We start from the raw sequence: 10,850 nt of genomic DNA on the forward strand, positions 1-10,850 counted from the left end.
AGTCCCTGTAAGAAAAAATACACTACTACTCTCTTGCAAGTTTTATAAATATATATGCGTGACCCTGTGGACTCAGAAGGGGCCATGACAGTGAGGGCCCTGGAGCTTAAGCAGATCCAGATGACTCTGGCCTCCCCTTGCCACAGCCAAACACCAGAGAGCTCTGCTCACAGTATCAGGACAATGCTGCCAAGGGTGGGGGCACTCCTGGGACATGGCTGGTGGGAACTGGTCTGAGAGACCCACAGAGATGCTCCCTAGGCCCATCAGAACCCCTTCCCTGTTTCCTCTGATGTGTGTGTGTCCCCCAACCCCAGAGGGGTCCTTTGCGCCGAACTCCCTGTCAGGATGGCAGTGTCACCCACCAGGTCTGGGATGGCTTCCAGACCCCACGACCCCTCCTCACCAGGGCCCACCCTGGGGTACTCTTCACCATCCCCCTCTCCTCAGGAGCTCACCAGCTCCTCGACAGGCCCTGGTCAGGGCTCGGCCACTCAGCGGGACTCCAGCTGCACTTTTTCCCTCCCTGTCAGACTGCTGTTGCCCTCACCCCATCCCCCCTGCCCATGGGACCCTCTCCTCCTTAATGCATGGCCCCAGTGTGAGCACCCAGACTCCAGTGACAACACACCATGGCCCCAGATCTCCTGGCAAGGCTGGGTTCAGGCACAGATCCCAAATGCCCAACAGGGGGAAGGCAAGAGAGCAGGAGAGGCCAAGCGGCCCAAGACAGGACTTGGGCCCCAGACCTTGGTGCTCTGGCCCACATCCAGTCCCACAGGCCTTCCCACTCTAGCTCTGACCAGCTCCCTGTCCTCTCAGCTCAGCCCAGCCCATCTGTGGCTCCCAGCCAAAGAAACTAGGACAGCCCAAGACCCTCCTAACCGGGATTCTGGTCTGAGGGGTTGGGTGACTCCGGCAGTGAGCAGTGTTACCTGCCTGGGTGAGGTTGAGATGACTCAGGTGGGAACGACCCCATCTTGGAAGAAGCCTGGCCCATGCTGGGCCCCAACAGAGCAGGCCTTGAACACAGGCACCCATGCCAGCCTGTCCTGAGTCAGAAGGTCAAGTCCTGCACTTGGGGTGGGGAGAATCGAGCCTTGACAAGAGTCAACTAATTCTCCAAGTAGAATCTGCTCAACAACCCAGTCTGGCAAAGGACCAGTTGACTACATCATCAAGTCAGGAGAGTCAATTTTTCAAACAGCAATTTGCCAACCGAGCAATTAATAATTCTGAAAAAAAAAAACTGAGTACTTAAATACTTAGGGCTGTCTTATGTCTGAGGCATGACGATTTTTTTTTCTCCTGTGATTTGAACTGCAAATGCCATGAATGTCAAGAGTTTTATGACTGTCATCCTGCCTATGCTTTCTCTTACTTCTACTTCATGGACTTGAGCTCCCAGTATATACAGCCCACATATCTTGCACATACAGACCCCTCCCAGCCACAGGGAGACTAGACTCCTGGAGACTTGGTTTGTCAGTCACCAAAGGAAGACTTCCTCAGCAGATCAGCACTCATATATCCATGGGTGTCAGTCGGGGTTCCGGAAAAAATCAGAGGGCACATCAAAGGGATACCTGAGGAAAGGGACAGTTCACAAAGGTGTGGACAGACTTAAGGGAACCAATGAGGGATGGCGAGGCCCCTAGCGACCAGGAGCAGTGGGAGTTGTTTCCTCCCTGGGCCTGGAGGGGCTGTAGACCCCAAGAGAGCTGCAGCTGTAGGAGAGGGTCAGCAGACAGGAGCTGCAGCTGTCAGCAGAGGAAGAGGGCCACTGCCCAACCATGCCCAGCAAGAAGGAAGCAGGAGGAATAAATTCCTCTCCTCTTCTTCTCCATCTCCTGTCAATATGCCCTATTGGCTGAACCCAACTAAGTCCTGAGGGTGAGGGAGCCCGGGTGATGCAGTTCAAGAGGCAGGTTACCAGGGCGAGGGCAGGGAGGAGAGGATGTGGATTCTCGGTAAACAGAGAACACCAGCTCAGCCTGCCAGACTTCTAAGTCTGGAAGCAACGTGGCTGCAGCTTAATTCTTAATTCAGCCCATTTCTCCTTCCTGAAACTCTATGGGGTAACAAGAACACAGGAAGAATTTTTAAAAGCTCATCACCAACTCACACATCAAATTTAACTTTTCTGAAGTTAAGTGTCACTCTCTCCTCATCTCTGCTACCCTGTTGCCATTCCCTCCTTCTTTCCACTGCCTTCCCACCTGTCCCGTGTAGATAACCGGTCTCTTTGATTATGGTTTATCCTCCTGCATTTTCTTCCCACAAATACGCAGAGACATGCGCCCTGCATACTTTCTTGCATCCTCCTTCTTTCTTTACAGGAAGGATAGCATACCAGAGATATGCAGTTTTGACTTCACTTTTTTCTATCTAACAGTAAAAACATACTATTTTTTAAATATGAAAAAGAATACCAAAACGACATCACATACAAAGAAATCCCACCAAAAAGTGTGCCTCAAAGAAGGCACACGAAAATTATTACCTAACGTGAAACTCCAACATGAATTTTAGAAAGAAAATAAGACACTTAATAAAGCATTAGTAGTTATGAAGGAAGACTATAAAACAGAAATACCAGAATTCAGGGATGAGATGGCAGACGACAGGAGCAGGCAGAATAGGAACTTACGTAACTCTGGAATAAAACAGAAGAAAAAAGGTAAAACAAACCATTGTAGAAATGAAGACTAAACTAGAAGGAGCCACAGTAGGTACCTATGGGAACAGAAATGAAAAAAAGCAAAGAAAAAAGGAGTCATTAAAGACATACACAGTGTTTGGGAGACAATGGCAGATGTGGAAGGTAGAAAACTTTGTGCCCACAACTGGAATTCCCAAAGAAGAAAGCCAAGCAATGGAACAGAGCAAATATTTAAATATACAATTAAGAAATGTTCCTGAAATAAAAGAAATCTAGAATCAATATGGAAAGGGCAAACAGCATACTAGGGAAAACTCAACCAGAACAATCATCACCGAGACGAACCCTAAAAAAATTACTGTACCTTAAAGATAAAGGGGTGAGAGGGATAAATTAGGAGTTTGGAATTAATACACACTACTATATATAAAACAGATAAACAACAAGGACCTAGTGTATAGCACAAGGAACTATATTCAATATCTTGCAATAACCTATAATGGAAAAGAATCTGAAAAAATATGTATATGTAATTGAATCACTTTTGTATATGTAATTGAATCATATACAAAACTAAAACTAATACAACATTGTAATCAACTATATTTCAATAAAAAAGATAAAAAAAGATAAAGAAAGCTAGCCAGACAGAAAGATCAAGTCACTTATTAGAAATTCCAGCGAGGGCTTCCCTGGTGGCACAGTGGTTGAGAATCTGCCTGCTAATGCAGGGGACATGGGTTCGAGCCCTGGTCTGGGAAGATCCCACATGCCGCGGAGCAACTACGCCCGTGAGCCACAACTACTGAGCCTGCGCGTCTGGAGCCTGTGCTCCGCAACAAGAGAGGCCGCGATAGTGAGAGGCCCGCGCACCGCGATGAAGAGTGGCCCCCGCTTGCCACAACTGGAGAAAGACCTCGCACAGAAACGAAGACCCAACACAGCCAATAAATAAATAAATAAATAATAATTAAAAAAAAAAAAAGGAAATTCCAGTGAATTAGAAATCAGACTTCTAGGGACCGCTCAACCTTCTGTGGCAGAAGGTGGGGCAGCCATACCTAGAAGATGCTCATGGAAAAAAGTGTGAGATGTAAATTTCAAACCCAGTTGAGGATAAAGTATAAAGGCTACAGACCAACATTACCACACATTTAAGAACTCAGAATATGGTTCACATGAGCCCTTCTTTTTTTAAAAATTTTTTATTTTAACTTTTTAACCTTTTTTTTAAAAAATAGAAAATGCCATACACAAAAATAGGACACTGTGAACCCTCATGGACACATTGCAATAACCCAAGGGGCCTAGCTATAACAATTCTCAGCTCAGATCCCAGACGTCTTCTCAATTCATCTGAAAATATTTCATTCTTGAGGAAACTTTTAGAGGACTAACTCCAACCAACCAAGAGATAACAGAAAATATTTCAGCAGAAGGAAGGCAGAGCGCTTCTAATATTTTCAGTTGCATATCTAAGACAGAACAAAGGTGTGGAGGAATGGGATGCAAATGCTATGTGTTTTCACAAAGTAGAAATGAGACAACTAACAACAACAACAAAAAAAAATAGGAGAAAAGGAGAGAAGGTGGAAAGCAGAAAACTCTGCCCCTTCTCATCTGTAATTTGATGGGAATCAGAGCTGAGAAGTCCAGTGGAACCAAAATGTGACGTTAGTGACTTTGTGTTTGGTTAGTTGGGGAACTGGTATTTGGAGAATTAGAAACTATCTGAGGAATTGCTAATGGAAGAATTAATCTTTGGAGATTTGACCAAGACCCAACAGGTGCAGTGGCCACAGCTGCCTTCTCCTCAGCCCATCTGGGCTCAGCTAGCTTCATGAACCTCACGGAGACAGGCCTGGGCTCCTATAAGCTCCCCTGGCTCCCCAGTACCATGCCCACCTTGTCCCAGACATAGGACCAAAGACAAGCCCAACCTGGCCCTGCGCCCCAGGGCTCCGTGTTGGAGGAATAGAGGCACACAGAAACAGGTATTTGCACGGTGCATGGGAGCATCAGCTGCATGGCAGCAGGGTTTGTGGAAGGGACTGCATTGTAGGAGATGGCACCATGGTGAACATGACAATGTGTCAACTCTTGTTATCTGGTAGGAGAACCAAAGGACCGTCATCCCTGCATTCATGTGGCAGATGTTGCCAGAGCCCCACTCTAGGCTCTGGGTGTGCACTAATCAGTAGAAGAGACTTGGCTGCAGCCCGTGGACAACCATCACAGTGAAGCACACAGGAGAGCGACTCATTAGTATATAACCATGGAAAAGAAGTACAGGGGGTGTGAGAACGTACTGGCAGTGGCCAGACCCATTCTGTGTATGTTGGGGGACGACCAGGGAAGCTGAGATCTGAAGGATGAAAGAGCAGGAGCAACTTGGACAAGGGTGGTTAATGACGGAGGATGGACAGCATTCCGGGTAGAAAAAAAGGGCACCTGCAAAGACTGAGATGAGCAGAAGCACAATGTCAAGGGAAATGAACAAGGGTTAACCTGGCTGAGGCAGAGAGGGAGGGCGTGTTAGGGGAGGAGGCTGGGGAGGTGGGTGAGGCCAGCAAATACAGGACCTTAGTATCCAGGTAACATCAGGATTTAAGCTTTTGTTTGCAACAGAAAACCTAATTCACAGCAGCTCAAACAATGAGGAAATTGACCCTCTCACCTAGCTCCTGGCAGCTGCAGGACTAGTTAGGTTAGGGACTGAATAAAGTAACTTGGGATCCAGGTTCTTTCTATATTTCTGCTCTGCCCTAATCAGCAAGTTGGCTTTTCCTTAGGCTTGTTCCTCCTGTGGTTAGAAGTGGCTGCCAGCGTTCTAAGAATCATTTCTAGCCACAAAAATGTTCAGTGGAATAGAAGAAAATGCTTCTTCCTTGGTCTTTTTCTTTTCTTTTCTTTTCTTTTTTGAGGATGAAAAACCTTTCCTAGAAGGCTCCTGGCCCTAGACCTGACTCCTCCTCTCCTTGGCCTGAGCTGGCTCACACATCCATCCGTAAGGCCGACACTCACAAGGAGAACAGGATGAAGAGGGATTGTTGCGCCAATTGGGATCTCTCCTGAGTCAGGCAGGGGAAGGATGCATTCCAGAAAAATGTGAGGGCTCTGCCAGTCCAGCCCCACCTGCCTCCTGCTGTGGCCCCAGGTGGTCTCTCCCAACCCTGGCATCCTCTCCTGGGGGCAGGGGCTCCTGGAGATGCTGGAAGCACCTCCAGATTACCCCAGGTATCTCTTCAAGGACCCTCCCTTTAGGCCTTGGCCCATTTTGCAGACTAGCTGAGCCCTTCTTTTGGGAACAGTCAGCAACAGGAACCAAGCATGAAACTGGGCCTGGCCCTGGGGTGAGGGTGAGAGATGCTAAGGGTTAGGGAGGAGACCTGTTGTTTCCTTGGGAGGGATCTCAGATTGGAGACGGGAAAGGTCACCTGGGAGGGGTGAAGGGGAGGGATGGGGGTGGACACGACGATACTGCCCCCTGCTGGCATGTCTGGAAAGCCTCTGGGAAAGCCAGCCCCCAGTCAGCGTGTGAAGGAAAGACGATGGTTTTTTTTCTCAATCTCCCCAGAACTAGGAAGTGCCGTGTAGCCAATATTTGTGAGTTGAAACGGCATGACTACGTATGTGCCAATCCAGAAGAGAACGAGATCATTACGGACAGAGGGAATAGTGTGTGCAAAGGCGTGGAGGTGGGGAAACGGAACGGGGCGTCACCTGCTGAGGTGTGGCGGGGGTTCGGATGAAGAGGGCAGCCAGCGCCCGGCGCCAGGGCTGGGCCTTATCCTGTGGCAACAGTGAGTCACCCATCAGCAGGACTTACCCAGGGTTGGTATCGCGTGCATGGACACGAGGACACGTGCTGGGGAGGTCGGAGGGAATAAGGTTTGCGCGAACTCTAGACCCTCTGGGGGAACCTGCCCGACAAAAAAGCCGGCCTCCGCAATTACTGAGCCTGCGCGTCTGGAGCCTGTGCTCCGCAACAGAAGAGGCCGCGGCAGTGAGAGGCCCGCGCACCGCGATAAAGAGCGGCCCCCGCTCGCCGCAACTAGAGAAGGCCCTCGCACAGAAACGAAGACCCAACACAGCCAAAAAATAAAAATAAAAATAAATAAATAAATTAATTAATTTTTTTAAAAAAAGAAGAAAAAAGCCGGCCTCTGCACTGGGCCAGAAGGTACAGGTGCATCCGGAAGGGAAGGGGTGCCCGAGGGAGTGGCCTAGCGCGCGCACGCACACAGCCGGGTCCCAGCGCTTCACGCCCATGTGCACCGCACCCACGTGCACCGCCCCGTGCGCCGCGCCCACGTGCACCGCCCCGTGCGCCGCAAGCACCTCCCCAGGGGGCGCGTCTTGGGCGGAGCTCCTGGCGACCACGCCAAACACAAGTCAACTGGGTGGAACTCAGATCTTCGGGGCGTGTCTTCGCCCACCCGGTCCTGCCCCGTGACTCACCGTCGGGTGCGACAGTCGCACAGCGGGCAGGCGACGTAGGGTGACGAGGACCGAAAGCTCCGTCCCTGCGTCCCCTCTCTTCCCCGAGAATTCCTGCCGCCTGAAGCCCTCGCGGGCGCCTGGCCCTAGGATGCCTCGATGCGTCCAGCCCCCCGCCCCGGCTTAGCTCACTGGGAGAAGTTCCCGAGGCCCCTGCCGTTGGAACCCTTCGCCCCCCGCCCAGAGCTGAGCTCCTCGAGGATCTGGGCACCGAGTATCTCCCTCCTAGGAAGGGGCGGGTTCCTGGAGCTGAGGGAGCGGTTTTGGAATCGGGGGCAGGGGGAATAGAGCGGGGGAGGGGCACGTACCTAGATGGGCGGTTGAACTTTGGATAAGGGAGAGTCTGGACGCACGGTTTAGATATGGGAAATGAATTCCTGGACAATCCGTCTGGGTTTCCGAATTTGGAATGCCAGGACTCTGGACGTCAGGGCTGAGTTTCTGGATCCCCGAGCCTCTGCTCTAAGCGAGGCGGGGCTGGGCCCAGTTTGGGAGGAGGCATGAAGTGGACGGACACAGAGTAGGCATATGTGCTTTAATGAGGTGGCCCGCCAAGAGCCCGCTAGAGCTCCGGGCCTGGAAGGGAGTCACCCACGTCTCCCTTCTGTCATTTCAGGAGGCCGAGTTTTTTCCCAAAACCCGAGAAAGCCTCAGAGGCCTGGTTAGCAGTCTTGTCGATGGTTTCCTGGGTAGACTTGGCAACCTGGTCCATGGCTGGGAAAGGAAAGGATAGGGCAGTTGAGTGCGGGGCCCTGGGGAACCACAGCCCTGCAGGGTTAGCTTGGCCTGGGTCTCCCTCCCCAGGAAGCAATGCTGGTAGAGGGTCTGCAGAGGAGAGGGTGTGTCTGGGCAAGGGCTGGTGGAGGGCAGGGCCGTGCTGGGGCTGTCCACCCTCCTGCCCACCAGCCCCACCAGACCTTTCTGCCCTGTTTCTGTGGTCTGATCCACCACTTGCTGAGTTGCTGCTCCAGCCGCCGTCACTAGAACAGAGACATGTGGGTTTTAGCCCCTGTTGAGATACCACCAACCACAGGGGCCTCACCATTGCCAACCTCATCTGTTCTCTAGAGTGGTCTGTCCTGCAGGCCCAGGGATGGATGGCACTGAGGTAAAGTTCTCTGACCAAGGCCACTCAGTGAGGGGCATGAGCCCTTTCCATGAGTACAGGTTGTTCTTGTTTATTTGTAACTCTGGGCTCCTCCTCTCTGGCCTGCTTCCCTTGCCTCTCCAGGATTGCTGCAAAAATATCCAAGCAAGGAAGGAAGGCAGGGCTAGGCCAGGCTGGAATTGGCATCTGGGCTGTGGCTACTGCTGGGCACAGCCCAGGGAGAACCCTGCCGCCTTTAACAACTTCTCCCCCGGAGGCTTGGCCCAGATGCCTGAATTCCCACATTTAGAGCACTGGGGTTTCTACTTTGCAAGGCCCTCTCACTACCTCCTCTCTCCTGTGCCTCTCCCCAGAGGGCACACAAGCAATGACTGCCAGTGCCTCCGTGAGCAGGCAGCGTAAGGCATTAGGAAACGAAGTGTGGAAAGTAGGTGAAACTTCCAAAGGCAGGCCATCTCCTCTAGACCAGAGTTTGTGCCTGTGAAGAACAGGGTTTCCAGGGGCTCAGGTGGGTCCCCACCTGCTCGGTAGGCAGACAGGTGGCTCTGGCCTTCAGAGATCTGACTTATCCTTGCTGCTGAACAGGAAAGGGCCTGCTTTACGCAGACCCTGGGGACCAGGGGGTACAGGGGTCAGGCAGACCCTGGGTCTACTGCTTACAGAGGTCCCTGGGGTCTTTGTCTGACATAGCACAGTCAAGACCACAGGGAAGGAGACTCTGCACTCCACTTACAGATGGGGAAAGTGAAGCCCAGAAGGAAGGGTACTGTAGACAGAGACTTCCTGGTACCATTTTAGCCTCAGGGGAGCAACTGTGGGCTTTCCTTGGGGCACTGATGAAGAAGGGGGTTGGTTTAGGTGTTGTCTGTTGACAGGGATATGTGTAGGACAGATTGGGAGCTGGAGTCCCAAGGGAGGCTGAGCTGGGACTGGAAGAGCTGCCGCTGGTGGGGCTGAAGTTTCCTTACGTACCCTACTCCCCAGTCCATCCCCAGCCCCCAGCTGCATAACCTCAGGTCTGAGGGGGAAAGAGCCAGAGGTGGAGAAACTAAGACTGGGGACCTGCCCTGCCCGCATGAAGGTGGGAAGGTCCTCTGCGTGAGGACTTAAGAGGAAATGAGTATTTCGGAGGAGGGGGGGAGTGCTCAAAACAAAGCCCGGTGGGAGTCTGGAGCCACCCGTCCCATCCTGTTTCTGTGCGCCTCTGGGACTTGGCGGGCAGAGATCGGGCGTGGGGTGGCGGAGCGCGCTCTCCTCGTGGACCATCACTCTCCCCTGAGGGCCCGGGTGGGGCCGCTCCCGGCCCTAGCAGCTGCCTCGGATTGGCTCTGGCAATGCCCAAAGCGCCCCCCCTCCCGCCCCACTCCTCAGGCACTGCTGTTCCCCCACTTCCCTCAAGGCATCATTCCCGGGCTGGTCCGGGTGGGCGTCCTTCCAGGTCCCTGCAGTTCAGGAGAGGGCCCTTCCTAGCCAGAACCGCCCACCGACTTTCCGGCTGCGCAGTCCCCAGGCTTCTGCCCCCAGCCCCACCCCCGCGTCCACCCGGGGGTCCCAGCATGCGCCCCAGGTCGCGCGCAGTTCTCACCCGCTTCCTGGGCCGCCCCCTCCACTTGCTGCTTCAGGTCCTGCAAGCCTTTGCTGGCCATGGCTGCTGGGGTCTGCGAGGTGGTTCAGGGTAACCGTAGCGACGTTGGATCCTGCTCAAAGCGGCGGCGACCCGAGCACCAGCTCTGGTTTTTAAGGCGCCCCAGGTCCGGCCCACCCCGCAAGGAGGGGGGTTGGAGGGGGCGCGGGGCGGTTCCCAGCACTCGGGCTCAGGGGAGTGACCGAGCCCTGCTCCAGTCCCCGCCGGCCCGAAAGCACAACCTGGCCTCTGGCGGGCCGTAGTGGGAAGGCGGAGGACCCAACCAGGGTCTGGAGCGGGGCTCGGGGCTGCAGAGGGGCTGGATCAGGGGTCCAGAGAGCGGCTGCGGGCAGAGGGGGCGCACCAATCTCCCTCTACCGCGTGAGCCAGACTTTTCCTCTTTGACCCTGAGGATTCCCCAACCTGTGAGCGCGGGGTCAGCACCAGGTCAGGATCTCAAGGCTGGAGTTGTAATTAATAATAGCAGCTGCCTTTCATTAAGCATTTACCTTGTGCCTGGCGCTGCCCTAACGCTTACAGCCTCTTGTGTAACCTTCACAACTCTTGGAATGGGTGTTATTAGAAGTTTACAGGAAGAAATTGAGGACAGAGGGCGAGTTAGGTCTCACCCAAATTCACATGGCAGGGACTCAAGTCCGAGTCGGTGGGCTGTAAACCCTAGCGCCCTCACCCACGCCGAGCTGGCGGTCCCCACACACTCAACCTGGACACTGAAAACTGGCCATCTGCCCAGTCCCTCCTGGGACAGGGGTAGAGGGGGAGCGCAGTGGGGAGAAGGTCGAGTAAATCCCACCCCCTTCCGAGAAGGCGAGTCACTGGCGTGCGTGCGACCCTGGCTGGGGACCAAGCAGCCTGAGGTGGAGGAGGAGTAACGGAGAGGGCGGCCCGTGTGTGTCCAGCCCAGGCAAGGAAACCGTTGTCGGTCACCAAAGCCC

At 53.3% G+C, this 10,850-nt stretch overlaps 1 protein-coding gene across 1 annotated transcript; it reads right to left on the reverse strand.

Moving 5' to 3' along the window:
- Positions 1 to 7,683: 7,683 nt before the first annotated feature.
- On the reverse strand, positions 7,684 to 10,031 carry ADIRF (adipogenesis regulatory factor). Its single transcript, XM_059899536.1, has 3 exons — positions 9,856 to 10,031; positions 8,080 to 8,142; positions 7,684 to 7,876 (listed from the first exon to the last, which is right to left on the reverse strand). The coding sequence occupies exons 1-3, from the start codon at positions 9,914 to 9,916 to the stop codon at positions 7,770 to 7,772; spliced, it is 231 nt and encodes a 76-aa protein (XP_059755519.1). The 5' UTR covers positions 9,917 to 10,031; the 3' UTR covers positions 7,684 to 7,769.
- Between the last annotated feature and the right edge of the window lie 819 nt (positions 10,032 to 10,850).

The sequence above is a fragment of the Balaenoptera ricei genome, chromosome 16 (genome assembly GCF_028023285.1).
Source record: "Balaenoptera ricei isolate mBalRic1 chromosome 16, mBalRic1.hap2, whole genome shotgun sequence".
NCBI lineage: Eukaryota > Metazoa > Chordata > Mammalia > Artiodactyla > Balaenopteridae > Balaenoptera > Balaenoptera ricei.

Coding starts and splice junctions, on each gene's coding strand:
- ADIRF (XM_059899536.1), bottom strand. CDS start 9,916: ATGGCCAGCAAAGGCTTGCAGGACCTGAAGCAGCAAGTGGAGGGGGCG. Junction 8,143..9,855: donor GGGGGCGGCCCAGGAAGCGG/GTGAGAACTGCG, acceptor TCTCTGTTCTAG/TGACGGCGGCTGGAGCAGCA. Junction 7,877..8,079: donor CACAGAAACAGGGCAGAAAG/GTCTGGTGGGGC, acceptor TTCCTTTCCCAG/CCATGGACCAGGTTGCCAAG.